General features: G+C 41.9%; 1 protein-coding gene across 7 annotated transcripts in view; it reads right to left on the bottom strand.

The window, feature by feature from the left end:
- NCOA7 (nuclear receptor coactivator 7) overlaps positions 1–20,478 on the bottom strand; it is a 162,641-nt gene that overhangs the window by 75,334 nt on the left and 66,829 nt on the right. For all 7 annotated transcript variants that reach the window (XM_047732344.1, XM_047732349.1, XM_047732348.1 and 4 more), the window contains exon 3: positions 3,052–3,272. In XM_047732344.1, coding sequence (XP_047588300.1) covers positions 3,052–3,272 — 221 coding nt within the window. The remainder of the gene's footprint in view (positions 1–3,051; positions 3,273–20,478) is intronic.

Below are 20,478 nucleotides of genomic sequence, written 5' to 3'. Positions count from 1 at the left end.
TTTGTCATCCATTAACTTTTTGTTTTTGACTGTACAGGTCCCTGTTTCTTCTCTTACATGTGTGGATTTATGTCATACCTTTAAGTAGCAATTTCTAGGCCTCTCACCTGAAATGTAGGTCCCTTTAGACAAATCCACTTGGTATCTCAAAAACATCTCCAAACACAAACACATTGAACTCTTTTTTCCTTCTTGAGTTTTCCAGTTTATCAATTCTTAACTCTGTTCATTTTGTCCCTCACACCCTAGAATGGTCACCAAATACTGCTGATTCTATGAGCAAAATCTCTTCGTCGGGTGCCTTTCTCTCCTTCCCCAGTCTCCAACCAGCATTACCTGACTTCAAGCTGATTTCTACCCAATGTCCTCAGATTTATCATCGTAAAACACAGAGTTAATGCAATTCCCCCAACAGCGCCCCACTGACTCCAGGAAAGTCCAAATCCTTAACGTGGCTGATGAGAACCTCCCATTTTAGTGTCTCTTCTCAGACTAGAGCCACCAAAAGCACTAGAAATGGGATTATTCTTGATTTGAGGCCTACTGCCCCACCTAGTGGTATGGAACAACACCCAGGATGGGACTTGGGGGACTACACCAGGTCAGATCAAGCAAGCCTGCCCACAGGGGTCCAAACCAATTATCATCGCCATTCTTGAGAGATGAAAAGCTATGATGGCATCTCTACTTACCATGACCAAAGGAAATCAGACTAATTCTGACCTATATCCTTCCAGAATTTTCATGAAACTCAAGCTTACTGAAACAATATTCATTCACCTATGTATTAATTCATGCCCTTGATGCACATTTAAAGAACACCCGTGGACGCCTGGGTGGCTCAGTGGCTTAAGCCTCTGCCTTCGGCTCAGGTCATGATCTCAGGGTCCTGGGATCGAGTCCCGCATCGGGCCCTCTGCTTGGCGGGGAGCCTGCTTCCTCCTCTCTCTCTGCCTGCCTCTCTGCCTACTTATGATCGCTGTCTGTCAAATAAATAAATAAAAAATCTTAAAAAAAAAAAAATTAAAAAAAAAAAAAAAAAAAGAACACCCGTAACTCAAATACTACATCAAGCTAATGATACAGGGTCCATGTGATGACAGCCCATAAACAGGAAAGCAGATAAATAAATCCATAATGACAACACAGAAGGAGAGCCTAAGCTAGCCACGGGCAGGGAGGGCTTCCTATAAGAAATGATGACTGAGCTGATTTTGAAGTCAAGTGAGACTTGGATAGGTAAAGGCCAGAGTGAAGGGTGTTGTTTCGGTTTCAAAGCATTACACATTCAACAGAGGGCCGCACGTGAAAAAGCTATCCTAACACAGCATCTACAGTTAGTACAGCATCCCGACTAAAGGAAACCTGAATCAACAGGATTCTACCAGCGTCTTCCAGGAAATCCTATAGAGCAAATGTCTCCACTTCAAAATAATCACCAAGCAATAGCATTTACAATAAGGGTGAAAAAAAGATAATATTTTAAGCTGCACAACTCTTCAAAACCACACATTTCCAAATCTCCAATGTGCACAACTCATATGTAAAAGAAGATGAGAAATGCGATTTTCCTTAATCCTCATCCTCTTTTTGGAAAGAAGGGATAATACTCAACACTTTAAATTTTAAGGGAAGTCTATTAACAACACTCACACAGAAGTTTTTTCAGTAGGTGACAGTTACAGCTTTTTATAAAATACTAAGTGGCTTGAGACTGAAAGCAACGGTTAAGCTCTGTACTACACGATATAATCACATTATCATGCATACATGATATAACCCCAAATGGACCCCTACAAACCACACACTCACCACAGCAGATACCTCACCTGCCTTCTGCTGGAGCAGTGCCTGCAAAGTCACCCTGATTAGCCCCCCAGAGGCAGCCCATTTTATCTCTGATAAGCACTGCTCGAAAGTTCTATTAAACATGGAGACAAGATCTGTCTTCCAGGAACTCTGGCTGGCATTAACTGTGACCAAATGTGGGGCCCCCAGGAGAATATGCTACAAGAGCCCATATCACATACTGTCCTGCAGTCTGTTCTCAGAGACCCCGTCTTGTCTCTTAGCCTGGCAATCTTAGTACACAGTACCCAGTGTGCCACAGCAAGGTCTGACTCCCACTTCCTGTTCCTTGCACTCTCCTCTGCACACACCCCAGCCCTGCATGTGATAGGAGCAGTTGGTGTGACATGGATCCCTGAAAAGCAGGGCTATCACCTCACCATGCTAGCTATGCCACTTCTGTTAATATGGTTTCCAGCACAGGGAATATTCTGAGATACTATAATATTGCACACTTATTTCAAAATTTCCCTTAACTAGGGGTGCCTGGCTGGCTCAGTTGGTGGAGCATGTGACTCCTAATCTCGGGGTTGAGAGTCCCACACTGGGTCTAGAGATTCCTTTAAAAAAAAAAAAAAAATCCCTTAACTAAAACTCCCAAGTCGTGGTATTTTTTTTTTAATCGATGGATGTTAGGACTTGTCTCTGCCATTTTCTATTGCCCAGCTGATGCCAAACAGTTCAGACATTTCTAGCAACATATTTACAGAAAAGTCTATATACATCAAGAAAAATACTTCTCATACAGGGAAGGTGACTGGATAGATATTTATTAGCACACACTAGGTGCTGGATCCTGGAAAATCAAAGTCTAAGGAGACACACCGAATTATGTCCCTCTTATCACTTTATACAAGACTACATATGTAAAACAAGGGTACGTGGTATATAATAGCTCTCAATAAGCTGCTGTTATTATTATAATGATGAGCAGTTATAAATTAACAGTCTTTTAAGAATTATTGGTTGTTTTTGTTTTGGGGATTTTTCTTAGAGAGAGAGAGAAGGGAGGCGGGGGCAAACGGAATGGGAGAGAGAGAACCTTAAGCAGTCTCCACGCCCTACACAGCCCAATGTGGACTTGATCTCACAACCCTGAGATCATGACCTGAGCCGAAATCGAGTCGCACACTTGACGGACTGAGGCGCCTCTATGATAGATTTTTAAAACAAAAATACTGCAGCATTGCCACCAATACTCACCAGTACTATAATATCTCTTTAGTTCTGTACGCCTGATCTCCTTTAACTGATTATTTTTTCTCTTTTTTTTTTCATCAGTAATATATTCCTCTTCTACAGCAATGTTGGCCTTGTCTTGTTCTAAAATGACTGCTTTAGCATCCTCTTTTCCAGTATGGGTCCTCGTAGCAATGGCTGAGGCTGTCTCTGCATTTTGTTTGGCTTGTTTTTTCTTTTTCAATCTAGGAAGGAGGGGGAAAAAAAGGAAAAACATTGGAGAAATGCTTTTCTAGGAGGAATTACATTAGTTTCATGCTTTTGGGCTTTCAGAAACTAACTGATACGGAACACACTTTCTTTATATTACTGTCAATCACATTTTCCTAATTTTTTCTTTTCTAATCACTTAAAAATTCTTACATGGAGACCAGTAGCATTTCCTCCACTTTACATCCTCAATACTTAACGTCTCAGAAAATTCTCAGGAAAAAATCCTCTGGGCCCGAGGAAAGACTAGATTCTTCTACAGACTATTCAATGTTGAACATTCTCTTAATCAAAATATATGGCTGCCACGTTTGCAGTGTTACATCAAAAAACAAACAAACAAAAAAAAACAAAACAAAAAAACCAGAGAGAGAGAGAGAGTTTCTAGTTTTCAATGGGCAAGCACATTTGTAAAAATAAATCCTTTATAACTGATTCACACACTGAGTTATATAAAAGTCTGGCAAGCTGGTTCGGGTCTGAGCAATTCTTTTCCTTTATACGTATCACAGTAGTACTGAAGGAAGAGCTGTAACCCCTGAGACAAAATGCCATAATGAGACTATATGAAGTGATCATTATGATCACTAATGTACCAGCTGACTGATAAATTAGTTAACATATCTCGTTTTTTTTTAAAGATTTTATTTATTTATTTGACAGACGGAGATCACAAGTAGGCAGAGAGAGAGAGGAGGAAGCAGACTCCCGCTGAGCAGAAAGCCCGATGCGGGGCTCGATGTGGAGCTTGATCCCAGGACTCTGGGATCACAACCCGAGCCGAAAGCAGAGGCTTTAACCCACTGAGCCACCCAGGTGCCCCATATCTCATGTTTTTAATTCCTCACTCCTAAGTCAAAGAGATGAAGTTTACTATACTTTGCTGAAATCCAATAACTCAAAATATTTTCCAATTTGATGTCTCACTCTAATTGATATGTCACTCTGTACTTACCAGCCCTTCTGAAGAATGCCTTCACCTTACCAGAACGTAAAGAACCAGGGTCTTAGCCTCTAGCATATGTGACAGTCTGCTCCTACATAATTATTTTAAATTAGGACTCTTTGGGCTCGCTCCCTTTCTGTTTACACATGGTCTCTTACACGTATGTGTCTAGTTCCTTTGCTCTCTTGAGCATCTATCTACACAATTCGATGTTGGGCAAGGATAAGGAAATGTTCTGGGAGAAAAATGAGATACCTATAGGATAATAAAGGGACTAACTCATTTGCTTTGTGACATTGCATAAACCCATTTAACAATTTGGACAGGTCCCTTGTTTAAAAAAGAGACCCTTATTCAACAGGATCTTTTATTAACATCAATTGAGATAATCTACGTCAACATATAACACGAACAGAAACAGAAATAATAAAATATCCCCTCATATGACAAAAATCATATAATGACATGAGAACTAAGGACACACGACACATTCAGCTTTGGAAATAAGGTGTCATATTCTAACAAAATATTTCAATTAGGCTATCATTCATTGAACACTTAGCAGCCAAGCTCTTAGATTTTCATTAGCTAATAAGTATATGACCTAGGAAAAGGACAGTTAGACACAAACCACAGATGAATACACTCCCCATCTCTCAGTTTAGCTATCTTTTTATGCTTACTCATTAAAAACCAAACCAAACTAGGGATTCATAAAAAGGACTTCTATTCAACAGACATGTTTTTATTTTCTAACCTCAGATTTTAAACTATTTATTATTATTATTATTATTCATTATTTCTGGTAAGAGTGGGTGGCTCCATGTTGAGTCGGTTAAGGTTTTTTTTTTTTTTTTTTTTTAAAGATTTTATTTATCTGACAGAGAGAGATCACAAGTGGGCAGACAGGCAAGCAGAGAGAGAGAGAGGAGGAAGCAGGCTCCCCGCAGAGCAGAGAGCCCGATGCGGGACTCGATCCCAGGCCCCTGAGATCACGACCCGAGCCGAAGGCAGAGGCCCAACCACTGAGCCACCCAGGTGCCCCGAGTCGGTTAAGGTTTTTAATAAAACAATTCTCTCTTGATCAAGATTACTATGTGACGCTGAAATTAGTATGCAGTAACCTAGAAATATACAGAAACCAGCACTTCACTTAGGGAGGTCTATCAGAGTTGACCCCTGTGTCCAAAAAGCTGGGTATGGCTGGTCTGATCTTCTCAAAAACATGCTTGAGATGAACCTTATTGCCCACTTTCAAAAATTGTTCCTTCTAGGAAGAGAGAAAAGAGGAGTCAAAAAATAATTCTATGCAGCCTGAAATATACTGCTTCTTCCTCTTCTGGATTTTTCCACTTTAATTTGATTTAAATGTCCTCATTTCATAGTCCCTGTGATAATTAAACTCACTGAGATCTAGGGCACATGTTTTGATGAACAATAGCACTCTCTGGGGATATCTCATTAAAGACTGATTTTCACACATGGAAATAACAAAATGGGATACATTGTTTCATTCATTTGACCCTGTTCTGCACAGACCATTACTCTCAATACTCACAGCCAAAAGTAGTTGTTCCCCACCCCCACAAAAAAGGGCTGGAAAATAGCAACACCAAACTTGTTTAACAGAAAACAGAATCCAATGTAATACTTCACTAATTTTACAATCAGCTACATCTTTTGATTTGACTAGACTACTCATGAGAATTTGTTGCTCTGGAGTTTATCAACATGACCAAAACATTCTGATCTTATGATGTGAGTTTGGGAAGCCCACTGTAAAATCCTTCCTTTAAAGCAGAGAATACATTTTTAAGGCCTTGTCTAAGAAGGAATAACTGCCATCTGATGTATATTTATTGCTCTTCAAACGTTCTCATTTAAGCCTTCTCTGTTTTTCTGCAAGTCAGTATCTATCATGGTAAGACATTCTCAAAAAAGGGTTTTGTTATCACCAAATTAAGGTAAACTGAAAAAAAAAGGTTACACAAGAAAATAAACCAAGTTTTTTTTAATGACCCCAAATGTACACTTATATTGTGGACCAAAAAAATACTTAGCAAATCATGTTCAGCAGATGAAAACTGTAAACAATGAGACATATTTATATTTGATAGCTGCTAATACGAGTCCAAAAACCCCCTTTATTTTGTTATGCTGCATTTATCTTTCTTTAAAAGAAATCATAGTTACATAAAACAAGTTAAACAAGTTTTTTGTTTTGTTTTGTTTTTTTAAAGATTTTATCTATTTATTTGACAGCCAGAAATCACAAGTAGGCAGAGAGGCAGGCAGAGAGAGGGGATGGGAAGCAGACTCTGCTGAGCAGAGAGCCCGGTGCAGGGCTTGATCCCAGGACCCTGGGATCATGACCTGAGCCAAAGGCAGAGGGTTAACCCACTGAGCCACCCAGGCGCCCCTAAAACAAGTTTTATTATTCAATCTCCTCTCACTACTCTAACCAAGCCTTATTGGTTCTTGTAAGGGCCTACTTAGCCTGAGTGAGCCATTTTGCTGTTTATGCAGTAAACTTAGATTGAACCTGCCCCTTCTCCCAAGAGAAAAGCGCTTAGAAACAGAATTGGTGAAATACGGCCAAATAGCCCCCGATAACAGAGTCCAGATTCAAGGACGTGTTCGGCCAGGTGGAGACGTCCAATCAAGTAAAAGCGCACGTATTACCCGCCAGGGAGCGTGAGTCCCCACCTTTTGGGCACCAGACAAAGGCGCCAATTCTAGCCAAGGTCATAGGCTGAATAAGATGACTATCATGGGGTAGAATGTAATTCAATTGGCCACCTGTGTGTGGCCAGGCTCAACCACATGGCCTTTACTCTAGTAAAGTTAGTCTGTGAGACTGGGAGTCGTCGCCTCTTTGCAAGAGACGGCCCTGGCCGGTCAGTTTGATTCTCGATGCTTGGCGCGAAATAAAGCTTTGCTTGACCTTCGCTTTGTTATCAGTCTCGTCCTTTTGTCTATGGACCCTTTCAGTTCTGTTTCCTAAATCAGTTTTATTATTCAATCTCCTCCCACTACTCTAACCAAGCCCTAACGGTTCTGTTTCCTAAATCCTTCCCTCTCAAATTCACCTTCTCTTCTTGATATCTGCTGCACCCAGTGAATCATTTCAGGTTTTCATCATCTCTCTGGACTATTTTTTACAAGATAATTATTCTTTATTTTATTATGAAATTCATACGTGTTTATATTAAAAAATATTGAGAATGCAGAAAGGTAAAAAGCATAGAACTTATATCAAATGAAATGCTAACACTAAGAAGTAGTCACGGTTTGGGAGAGAGACCAGGAAAGCCAGAAGGTTGGGGAAATCACAGACCTTCCCTAAGCGCAGAAGTAGGAGGCAGAGTGGCTGGCAGTCAGGATTCGGAGCTGCTTATTTGTCCCTTTCCTACCGTAAAGGAGTGTTAAAGGACTGATTCTGGAATCTCTTGGCTTTTTTTTAACTGAAATTTTAAAATTAAAAATAGCACCCAACCCAGAGTTAGCAGACTGAAGGAAAAAACAAGGTGATTCTGCTAAAGAAAACATTCTTAGCGGCTGAATGAAAACTGTTTTCCTCCGAAGCTTTTTCCTTTCCTAAAGGAAATAAAGTTCACTGGCAACAATCAGAGCCAGGGCCTTGAGCAAGTTCCTTGCTTTGTCTCTCCAGAGGTCTCTTTTGCTGCTTCAGACATCCAAGGCAATGAAGCACAGAAAGGCTGTGAGCACTGGAGTGAGAGCACCTTGAGGGCAGGGATTTGTCTAGGTTTTGTTAAAATGCCATACGGTACACATGAGGTACTCAGGAAGGATTTCTGGAATGCACGAACAAATGAATGAGCAGATAACCAGGACTCTGTTCTGATCTGGTTGAGATCTGCACTCATAGCCAGGGCTCTCCTAAAAACATGACATTTCACCATCTTCTTAATTAGGAGCATGTGTCAAAAAGAAACATCTTCTTAATTAGATACTTAATTTAAAAAGAAAATATATTTGCCACATATAATCTAAAATGTATTGAACTACAGACTTCTTTAATTAATACTAAATTAGTAGTTCTAGAGGACTCTTTACCTAATTCCACAATTTGAGGTCCATGTGTTTCTGTACATAGTAAGTGCGCAAACATAAATATCTAGCACAGCATTGCCCAATATGGTCACAGCTAGCCAGCCACTAGCAGTTATGAAATTGAATTAAAATGAAATAGAAGTTTAAAATTCAGTTCTTCAATTGCAAGAGCCACATTTCAAGAGCTTAACAGACTAATGGGCTAGGGGGCACCATAGTGGGTGACAAACATAGAGAACACTTCTCTTATCCCAGAAAGTGTTGGACAGTACTGACTTAGAGCTACTGATTCAATAGTTAGCCATATTAGCAAGAGACTAGAGGGAAGGGTGAAGATAAAATCTCTTTTTTTTTTTTTTTTAATTATTTATTTTTCAGAGAGAGAGGGAGAGAGAGCAAGCACAGGCAGACAGAATGGCAGGCAGAGGCAGAGGGAGAAGCAGGCTCCCCGCCAAGCAAGGAGCCTGATGTGGGACTCGATCCCAGGACGCTGGGATCATGACCTGAGCCGAAGGCAGCTGCTTAACCAACTGAGCCACCCAGGCGTCCCAAGGGGAAGGGTGAAGATAGAAACCATTGACTACTTCAACTTATGTAGTTAATGCGTAGACTATATCTACAAGGAGACACGTGAAAAAAACGGTAAAGTGAGTTTCTGGCAAAAGTTAGTGGCAAGGGGGAAAGACAGAATAAGAAAACTGACTTTTCATTGTGTTCTCCTTTGTGCCTTTTGAATTTTACACCACATATAAATATTAGCTAGTCAGAAAAATATTTTTTAAAGTTATTGGTTTTTTTTTTTAAGATTTTATTTATTTATTTGACAGAGAAAGATCACAAGTAGGCAGATAGGCAGGCAGAGAGAGAGGAGAAAGCAGGCTCCCTGCCAAGCAGAGAGCCCGATGCGGGACTCAATCCCAGGACCCTGAGATCATGACCTGAGCCGGAGGCAGAAGCTTAACCCACTGAGCCACCCAGGCGCCCCTAAAGTTACTGGTCTTTGAAGTCTCTTCCCTACCATAATAATTTAACACATATTGCCAAATTTTAAAAATCAAGTTTTGCTCTTGATTATTGAGGGGCGCCTGGGTGGCTCATGGGTTGAAGCCTCTGCCTTCCGCTTGGTCATGGTCCCGGGGTCCTGGGATTGAGCCCCGAGTCGGGCTCTCTGCTTGGCGGGGGACCTGCTTCCCTTCCTCTCTCTGCCTGCTTGTGATCTCTGTCAAATAAATAAATAAAATATTTAAAAATAAATAAATAAATAAAAATAAAAATAAAAAAGATTATTGTGTGGGGCTCCTGGGTGGCTCAGTAGGTTAAACATCTGCCTTCAGCTCAGGTCATGATCCCAGGGTCCTGGGATTGAGCTCCGCATCAGACTCCTTGCTTTGTGGGGAGCCTGCCTCTCTCTCTCTCTCCCCCAGCCCCTTGCTCGTGCTCTCTCTTGCTCTCTCTCTCTCTCTAATAAATAAATAAAATCTTAAAAAAAAAAAGATTATTATGAGAAGTTTGAAAGAGCTTTCTTCTAACAGAAACTACTATTGAGTTGACTAATGAACCAGACACCATGCTGTGTACTATACAAATACTATCGCTCCTTCACAAAAGCCCAGCATGGTAGACAAACTTCTCTTCCTATTAAAGATAAGGAAGGCTGAGAAAAATTAGGGCCTTTTTCCAAAGTCCTGGCACGTTGGGCCTTTTGAGAGAGCAAAAGGCAAGCTGAGCACAAACCATAAGTTAACACCCCCTCCCAACCCCCGTCCCCCCAGGTGGGATACATTTGACATTCCTTAGGCACTCCTAGCTTCTCTAGTCAAGGGAAAGGGAAAAACAAATGGTTAACTGAGAGAGATCACAGGCAGGCAGGACAGGAGTCTCCCTCAGTTTGCAACTGTCCGGTTTGCAACTGTCTTAATGATTTACAAGCAAAAAAAAAAAAAAAAAAGGAAATTTCTAGAAGTCTAGAGGCTCAAGTTCCAGAAGCCCTAACATCACCTTCTTCTCTCTACAAGATAGAAAATCTTATATAATCAATCAGCTATCCTCACAACCCCAGTGCAGCTCCTTCTGCCCATCTGTGCTGTTCCCATGCTTTAACAAAACCACCTTTTTGCACCAAAAACATCTCAAGAATTCTTTCTTGGCCCTGGGCTCCTGATCCCAACATTTCCATATCATTTGGCATCTGAACACGGGTCTCAATCTTCTCCTCTGGACTCTGAGCCACGGTGCAAAGTGGTGAATCCTTTCTCTTCTCTTCCTTTACTTTCATTTGAGGGGCTTTTTAAGGAGTACAGTCTTATTGGAACACTTTCATGTCCATTGCTCAGGCTGCATGCAATCCACTAGCCCGTGGCTCTATAGGGAGGAGAAAGTCTGACTTCTGGCTGGTAGTTAGTCCCCTGGCCAGAATGGTAGTAAGACCCAGAAACCTGATGCCCTCTCTTTATTCCTGTTACTATACAAAGTTGTCTGTCTTGGGCAAGGGACTGCCACCTAAGTCCACCAGGACAGCCGCCAGTCTTGAGACTCCCATGTAAGGTTTCCTCCTCATTGGTCTAATGTGATCTCTTCCACATCTCTAGTCCAGCCATGAGCCACAGACACCCCCCAAAGCCAGACAAAACCAGCACCCAACTGAACTAAAATCCAACGGGGTGGGGGAGGGGGGCGCCTGGGTGGCTCAGTGGGTTAAAGCCTCTGCATTCCGCTCAGGTCATGATCCCAGAATCCTGGGATGGAGCCCCGCATTGGGTTCTTTGCTCAGCAGGGAGCCTGTTTCCTCCTCTCTCTCTGCCTGCCTCTCTGCCTACTTGTGATCTCTGTCAAATAAATAAATAAAATCTTTAAAAAAAACAAAAACAACAACAGGGGGCCATTTCCTAGGGAACTCAGCTCTAAGGAATTACATGTGTTGGAAGGTCTCTCAGACCATCATGAATTTCTATCTTGACTGTTTTCCATCAATGTTCCCTACTAACTGCTTAAATTACAAAATTCGGTAATTTCTCCTTGTAAAATTTTCTAGTGTTTTCCAAAAGTTAAAAACAGTAGGTTCTTCAAGGCAAAGCAGAATAAGGCACAGACTTCAAGGCAAGGCAAGATAAGGCAAGGCCTTTGTGGCATCGTCTTCAAGACAAGACACAGTATCTCAGTCCACTTGTTGGCCCCCATTTTGCAGTCTAGAATGCAATGGAGAAGCAGGGACTGGGGATATAATTCCCTCCTCCAGGGCCTTTAATGGCAGGGCACTGATCATAGTGATTTCGTTTAAGGGACACGTTGGGTTTTCTGACACCGGGAACCTTGGACATTCTGCATGGGATGCCACCCAGGAGTCAGAGGGGGAGGGGCAGGGTTCTTGGTAATGGACCTTCTCTACTTTCCTAGGAGCATGGGATCTTCTCTCTTCTTCAGTTCCCAAGTATTCTCCCTTGGAATACCTTTTAACCCACTGGAAATAATTCAGATTGTAAAATTTAAGAAAGGACTGATCTCCTATAGCACTGCATGGCCTCAGTACCATCCACCAGTTAGATCTCCTCTGTAGGAAACAGGACAAAGGCCATGAGGTACCCTAGGTCCAGGACTTCAGCTATCACCTTAACCAATTCTGTGTGGCTGGGATGACAAAATCACTCCTTAAAAGCCAGAGCATATCCCACTCCTTAGGGTTAACTATGGGCTTGTGGAGAGAATGGATGACCCCACTTTCCTTATGACTGGACTGGATGATGCACTTGGGGATGCCCTTATCTCCTGAGACAAGTCTTCTCCCACTTGCCAGTGATTCCTTGTAATTAGGAATATTAAGGCTAGACCCCAAATAAAGAGAGTTTCTTGATAGTTTTATTCTTTAATCATATTTGTCCCAGGAACTACCTCTATTAATGTAAAACTCCAAACAGAGGCTTTAGCGGAGCATGCAAGAGTCTTCCTGGTAGACACCACCTCAGACCTTACTACGGGACAGTCCCTGACTGTGTCCCCATGTCAGGTCCAGAGTGTCTCAGAGACCAAAGGCCACCAATGGATAATGGGAGGCTGACTTATTAAATACCAGACTATGCTTACAGATACACCTGAAATAATACTTAAAACCTGTCAACCTTTAAACCCAGCTACTCTCGGCCTGGACCTGATCATGGTACTTCCACATTAAAATATAACTGCTTGGAGATTAGTGATCTTGTTTAGTCTAGACTTGACCAGACTTGAGAGATTCCCCTATAGAAATGCAGACAGCAGCTGGTTTACTGATGGCACTAGTTTCATGGAAAAAGGGGGACAAGAACAGATAGGTATGCCACAGTCAGTCTCAAGACTGTAGAGGCCAAGGTCCTCCCAGGAAATACCTGTGTCCAAAAAAGAGTGTTAATAGTGTTCACCTGTGCTTTACAATTGGCAAAGGGCTTCAAAATTAATACCTATACTGACTCCAAATATGCCTTCCTACTCCTGTATGCCCATGGAGCAATTAGGAAGGAAAGGGATTATCAAGCCATAACTCCCCAATCAAATATGGGCCTGAAATTCTGACTCTTCCTGAGGCTGGACACCTGCCTACGGAGGGAGCTGTAATCCACCTCAAAGGACATCAAGGGTGTATGACCTCAGAATCTAAAGGAAACAATTTGCAAACTGTGCAGCCAAGCAGGCAGCATAAAATCAGTAAATATTAACTCCAATGAAGTCCATAACTCCAGTGTCATCAAACGAAAAATTCACTTGGCCCAGGAATGAGGATTTTCAAAAATGCATAGGACTGGCTTGTTAATAAAAAGGGAAAAAAAATCTTACACCTAAAAATAACCAATGGAAGGTAATACAGGTGCTTATACCGGGCTACTCATTTGGGTAAAAAGGCCGCTGAGGTGACAAAAACTTTGCTAAGAGAAACTGTCCCTCGATTTGGACTTCCTCGGGCCCTACAAAGTGACAACGAACCATCTTTTATTGCACATATAGCTCAGCAAATAGCTTGGGCCTTAAAAATCAATTACTATCTACATTTGGCCTGGTATCCACAGTCCTCTGGAAAGGAGGCTCTCCAAAACCAAACAGCCCCTGATACCCAGACTGCAGCTGGAGGAGGCCTATAATTAGAGGGCTGACTTCTAACAGGACCCAATGGCTAGGCAGCTCTAACGTGTGGCCTTGGCTCTCCCAGGTTGGCTAGGCCGCCGGACTCCGGGTTTTGCATGGATGAAAGCACATATTTTTAAAGCTATTACCAACACAGCCAACCCTCCAAATTTAAAACAACAGTGGGCATGTTCTGTGTCTTATTCGTACGACCACCCAGCATCCAACTTTGTTCCCTCTTTAGGACTAGAGATGTCATTTGGCACGCAGCCGCTCTTAATAAGTACACAGTCAAAGCCCTAAATAACACTCAAAATAGCATTTCTCTATGAAACATTGAAAAAACTCAATCATAAAACAGTTCTACAAGATAGAACGGGATTAGACGTTTTAGCAGCAGCACAAGGCAGTACATGGGCCATTATAAAAATCCAATGCTATGTATGCATTCTAGATTGTCCCAAACATGGCACAGGGCTATTGAAAAATCTGAATACCCAAATTGAGGCTCCACGAAATCCTTCTCTCCCTTTCAGGGATTAAGTTCCTGAGTCTGGGGGATGACTACAGTCAACTACTAAGGGTCTCCTTGTTGGACTTCTCATTCTTATAGCCATATTAATCCTAGTGTAAGGACCTATTTAGAAACTGTCCCTGCTCCCCTTCCCCCAGGGGATTTACTTGGAGACAAGTCCTGGAAACCAGCTTCAGGTAACAAAGCCCAGATACAAAGGTGGGTCAGGCCAGGTGGAGACATCCGATCAGTGGGGGGGGGGGGATGCATACTGTCTCCCTGGTTACCAAGGAGTATGGGCCCCACCCTTTGGGAGCCTTTTGGGTGCCAATCCCAATAAAGGTGTAATAGGCTGGTTCAAATGTCTACTAGGGTAAATTGTAACTCAATTGGTCACCTAGCATCACTGTGGAGTTTCCTGTGTGTGTTACAATCTCATTGGCCACCTCTGCGTGGCCAGGCCCAACCGCATGGCCTTTGCCTTTAAAAGCTAGTCTGTGAAACAGAAAAGGGTCGCCCTCTCTTGTAAGAGCTACTTCCCCGAACGTTCAGTTGGATTCTTGATGCTTGGCGTGAAATAAAGCTTTGCTTGACCTTCGCTTTGTATCAGTCTCGCTCCTTTAATCACGGACCCATTACTGGGGCATAACACTAGTATGTTGCCTTTTTCAGTGTCTCTCTGCTTGGTGCTAAGACTCCATCTCCAACGACTTCATGTCTGCAGATGATTCCAAAGATTCCTAAAGATGTACTGAGGTACTTCTTTACTAAGTTGGAGTCAACTGCCTCCCTCTTTTGCAACTCCACTATATGCTCCCTGGCTAATACTGACCCATAGATAGGGATATCTCTACACCCCTACTCAGCGGGAAGAAGCTACAGAGAGTGAGACCCTCCACCTTCAACAACCGTAAAGATTTTAAGGATCAAGACTGTTGCCGTGGGGGGGGGGGGTGGCGGTAAATGATGAAGGAGCAAAAAGTAAGCTAAACGCAAAGCACAAAGCTAACACCCTGCACCCCTCCCCCAGGTGGGATACTTGTGACATTCCTCAGGCACTCCTAGCTGCTCTAGAACAAAGGAAAGGGAAAAACAAATGGTTAACTGATAGAGATCACAGGCAGGCAGGACAGGAGTCTCCATCAGTTTGCAACTGTCTTAATGATTTACAAGCAAAAAAAAAAAAAAAAAAAAAGAAGAAGATGAAGACAATCTCCAAAAGCCTAGAGGCTCAAGTTCCAGGAGCCCTAACATCACCCTCCCCCCTCTACAGGACAGAAAATCTTATATAATCAGTCACTCCTCACAACCTCAGTGCAGCTCCTTCTGCCCATGGGAGCTGTCCCCATGCTTTAATAAAACCACCATTTGCACCAAAGACATCTCAAGGATTCTTTCTTGGCCCTTGGCACTGAACCCCAATGTTTCTACATCCACAGGGCACAGTCAAGTGTGCAGGAATTCACAAAACTAGGTGTGAGCCAGAAGCCTCAGGGCCTCCCAGGTCCACGCCTACAAGTGTTCTACACATACATATGTGTCTTGATTTAAAATAAAATTCACTGGACTTTGGAAACTATGAATTATCTGGGGGAGACATAACTGGCAATCTTGTGGGCTTCGATGGAGAACGCGCTCGCTGGAAGGAAAGATTTCAACTCTAGGCGTGGCTCTCTGTGTAAACTGCGATCTGCTTCGAAAGCACAATGAACCCTCCAACACTTCTAAGGTAAAACCAAAGCAAGAGGCTGATGACAGGACTTTCAAGCTTTGGTCTGGCTCCTACAGTTTACACTTAGCTGGATGAGAAATGTGCTGAAGCAGTTTTGAGGTTAAAAAAATAAAAATCTTTAAAATCCAAACTAAACCTTCCCCAGACTCTGCACTTCCCTGTGCTCCCACACATCTGAGTACATTTTCCTTTCACTGCAGCTTCCATCCCTGGGAAAGTCCAGAGGCCAACTTAGAATCACTGATGCATGAAACCACTGACATACAAAGGCTATTAAAAAAAAGGGGGAGGGGGCAAAAAAAGCACTGCTCTATGATTTGAAGCAAACAGCTCCATGAAGAAAAGTAGAAAATGTCAGAATGGATCAAGCATGAGAAAAATATCATCTTCTTTTTACTTGTTTATTTTTTGTTTTCAGTTTTGTGTTGTTTTTTTCATCTTCCTTAAGGATACCCCTTCTTGTCCTATTTCATTCAGTTACAGGTGAAGAGGGAATGAGATTTGCTCTGTGGAACTCCAGAGAACATATTAGTGAAGGAGAGGAAGCCACAGAGTAATAAAAGTTAGTTCAATATAACTTTCTAGAGGCGCCTGAGTGGCTCAGTCAGTTAAGCATCTATCTGCCTTTGGCTCAGGTCCTGTGTCCAGGGTCCTGGGATCAAGCCCTGTATGGGGCTCCCTGCTCAGTGGGGAACCTGCTTCTCTCTCTCCCTCTGGCCCTCCTCCTGCCCATGCTCTCTGTCCCTCTCAAATAAATAAACAAAATCTTTAAATATATATAATACACACACGCACGCACACATATGTATGTATGTATGTATGTATGTATGTATACATTCTAACTGAGCAATCCAATAACAGAACTGACTGCTCCATAAAGTAGCATCCCTATTACTGGAAGTATACAAGCAAGTCAGGTCCAAGTTCTGACAGAGAAAACTATATGGGACTGCCTTGCATCCTTTTTTTCAAGATATAATGAACATAAACATTATATTAATTTCAGGTGAACAACATCATGGTTGGCTATTAGTATATACCGTGGAATGATTGCCAAAACAAATCTAGTTAACATCAGTCAATACAGTGACAAAATTTTTTCTTGTGATAAGAACTTTTTTTTTTTTTAAGATTTTATTTATTTATTTGACAGAGAAATCACAAGTAAGCAGAGAGGCAGGCAGAGAGAGAGGAGGAAGCAGGCTCCCTGCTGAGCAGAAAGCCCGATGTGGGGCTCGAACCCAGGACCTGGGATCATGACCTGAGCCGAAGGCAGCGGCTTAACCCACTGAGCCACCCAGGCGCCCTTGTGATAAGAACTTTTAAGATCTCTTAATAACTTTCAAATATGCGATATAATAGTATTACCTACAGTCACCATGCCATACATTACAGCCCCAGGATTTATTTATTTTATGACTGGAAGTCTGTACTTTTTGACCACTTTCACCCATTTTGCCCACCCCTCTACAATACAGCTAACTCTTGAATGACTCAGGGCAGGGGTTGGGGCACCAACTCCCACATAGCCAAAAATCCACATATAACTCTTGACTCCCCCAAAACCTAACTACTAATAGCCTACTGTTGACTGGAAGCCTTACTGGTCACATCAACATTCAATTGACATATTTTCTATGTTATATGTATTATACACTGTATCCTGACAACAAAGTAAGCTAGAGAAAAGCCAATGTTATTAAGAAAATCAAAAGGAAGGGGCGCCTGGGTGGCTCAGTGGGTTGAGCCGCTGCCTTCGGCTCGGGTCATGATCTCGGGGTCCTGGGATTGAGCCCCGCATCGGGCTCTCTGCTCGGCAGGGAGCCTGCTTCCTCCTCTCTCTCTCTGCCTGCCTCTCTGCCTACTTGTGATCTCTCTGTCAAATAAATAAATAAAATCTTTAAAAAAAAAAAAAAAAAAGAAAATCAAAAGGAAGAGAAAATGCATTCATTCACAGTACTGTGCTGTGTTTATTGAGAAAATTTCGGGTGTAAGTGAATGCACCATTCAAACTTGTGTTGTTCAAGAGTTATCTGCAGTCTTCTTTAATACAAATATTTTTCCTCAAAATTGCCTCTGTAGGGAAATAGGAGTACTCACATAAAAGATATAGATGTAATAGTCTTTCATGAAAAAAATTATAGAACAGTATTGCAGTTTGACCCTGTTTTTGTGAAAGAGAACAAAAAACATAGCAAAACCCTTTCAAACCAGCAACTATCCCATTTCGATATATACGTACATGCATTTAGATATAAGGGTATGAGAAAGTGGTCAACAGAGGAAGGGGGGGGCAACTTTTACTTCACATTTATATAATTTGGTATTTTTGGTACATCAATCATATATTGCTTCTGTAATTATCAGGCTAATAAATTTGTAAAATTAAATATCCGCAGCTATGGCAACATTTGGCCAAATCTGCTTGTGGTTTATTCTTTCTCCTGAGTCCAGCTATCACGGGTAAATCCTGCAATACAGCCCCTCTCTCTCCGTTACCACACACAGCTGGGCTATTGCCCTCAGTGGGGACTACCTCATGAGTCTTGCTCTTGGCTGTTCCACTGCAACCTTGTCATTGCACTGCTCTCAGAGGCTAAGCTGTTTTCTCCTGGTTGCCGGGACCTGACTCTTGCCATTTCCAGACTCAGGGAAATGGAGTGTCGTCACGAAATGAGCTGAGCCTATGGGCCAGAATCATTTGTATTTGAAGCCTCATTTGTTCCTTCTTGGTGTGCATCCTTGGGTGAGTTACTAAATCTATACTCAGGTTCCTTGGCTTCAAAGGGACAGAATGGCCTCAGATGGCTTTTTTGTGATGACTAAACTAACCAGCACAGAGAAAGCATACAATGACTATTGAACACAACCTGTGCTTGGCCCACAGCAAGGGTTCAAAAACCAGAAGTTACTCGTTTGTTGTGCTGAAGCTATTGCCATCACTTGGGGATTTCTCAGGATCCAAGGAAATAAGTTAACATCTAAAGCACTGTAACACATCAAAGAAGGTATTTGATAAATTCTAGATGTTATCACGTGCTCACATTATTTTTCTTGCTATACATAAATATTAATTTAACTCTACTATGAATTTAGTCACCGTACAAGCTATTTATTATTTTTAGCAGACTATCCCTTCTAATATTTCATTTTGTGTTTTCACAAAAGGAAGGTCAGTTTTCAGTTTCCACTGCGAATCCCCAACTATGATATGTGCCAAATAACATCTTAACTTCATGCCAGAGAGGGAAGACAGTTAAAAACAAAAACACTCACTTAATGAAAATTCCTCTTAGAATTATGATCAAATAAAACCAAAAAGCTTAGGAATAATCCCTAGAAAAGTCTATAAATGTACCTGATTCTAGGGCCAACCTCTGAGATGCACATTCTCTTCCTCATTTTGTCTAATTTTGACAATGTGATTTTCCCCCATCCCCCACCAAAGAAAATGAATCAGTCAGAATGGAAATACTCCGGTTCAGAAACACCGATTCAGTTAGAAAAAGAGATCCTCCAGCTTTGAGTTCAATAACTAGCGATATACCCATACAGGTGAGCACACAAACACATAATGGAATTTTCCCTGGTCTCAAAAAATAAATGCATTCTAATACAGATTGCTAAATGGAATGCCAATCAAGGACAAAATACCGAAGTTTCCCTTTTTAGGATTTCTATGAAAACAGTGATGGAATCAGTAGCTCATAGGGGACTTTGCTAATCAAAGGGCAGGTGCCGGGAATGGATGCAAAAGTGTCACAATTTCAGAAGAGACCTGGCGTAGGTTCTTAAGGGACATTCAGAGAACCTTATGTGCCCCTCCCTCAGTACCGGGCTGACAATGGCACTGCCGTGAAATGAATGTTTACTGTGTAGAATGTTTGCCTTGTGTTTATGAAACAAGACAGGCTTTTGTTGCATATATAGATTGCCCATGTGGGAGTCTGGTTCCTTCTTCTAAAAAGTCAGGATGCTGAGTCACAGCCTGAAAAAGTTACAGGGAAATCAAAGGCACTGACACGGTAATAAAGAACTCAGCTATAAACCGAGTAAGGGAAGCAGAAAAGGAACTTGCTCCAGGTGATAAGAGAAATGCCCTGTGCCAAGAGGAATCAGCAAAGTCCTGTAACTACGGTATTTACATTTTGGGAATTTTACTGCTTTTCCATCAAGGATAAGCTGATAAACACAGCAACACAGAACTTACCCAAAACCTGCAAGTAGAAATGTTAAGACGCGACAAAGTATAAACTGTTAAATTTCTTTTGCTTTACATGTATTGCATGTGGTTTATTTAACTTAATACAGTTAAACTAAGGGGCTCTATTAGTTCCCTATGTCTACTGTAAAAAACTACTACAAACTTGGGGCTTAAAATAACACACAATTATTCTCGGACAGCTCTGGAGGTCAGAAGTCCAAAATCAGCTGCAGGGCTGCATTCCTTGTGGCCCCTTCCTCCAGCTCCGAAGCCAGCAGCACCGTCTCCGGCTTGAGTGTCTCCCTGCCTCCTTCTCTGTAGTCAAACCTCTCTCCACCTCCTTCGTAGTGGACACCTAGATCACATTTTGAAGCCCACCGAGATAATCCAGGATAATCACCCCATGTCAAGATCCTTAATTTAGTCATATCTTCAAGGTCTCTTTTGCTATATAAGGTAACACTCATAAATTCTGGCATCACGATCTGGCTATCTTTGGTGGTAATTATTCAGTCTACGACACTGGCTATATTAGCATGTGTGATATAAATAATTATAAACTCAACATTATATCCCATATTCAAATCATTACTAGGTCTCAGAAAAGTTCACTGTTTGCAGTG

This window comes from Lutra lutra, chromosome 6 (assembly GCF_902655055.1).
Source record: "Lutra lutra chromosome 6, mLutLut1.2, whole genome shotgun sequence".
Lineage (NCBI taxonomy): Eukaryota > Metazoa > Chordata > Mammalia > Carnivora > Mustelidae > Lutra > Lutra lutra.
The sequence above is the reverse complement of the archived record's forward strand: the minus strand, read 5'-3'. Positions and strand labels throughout refer to the sequence as shown.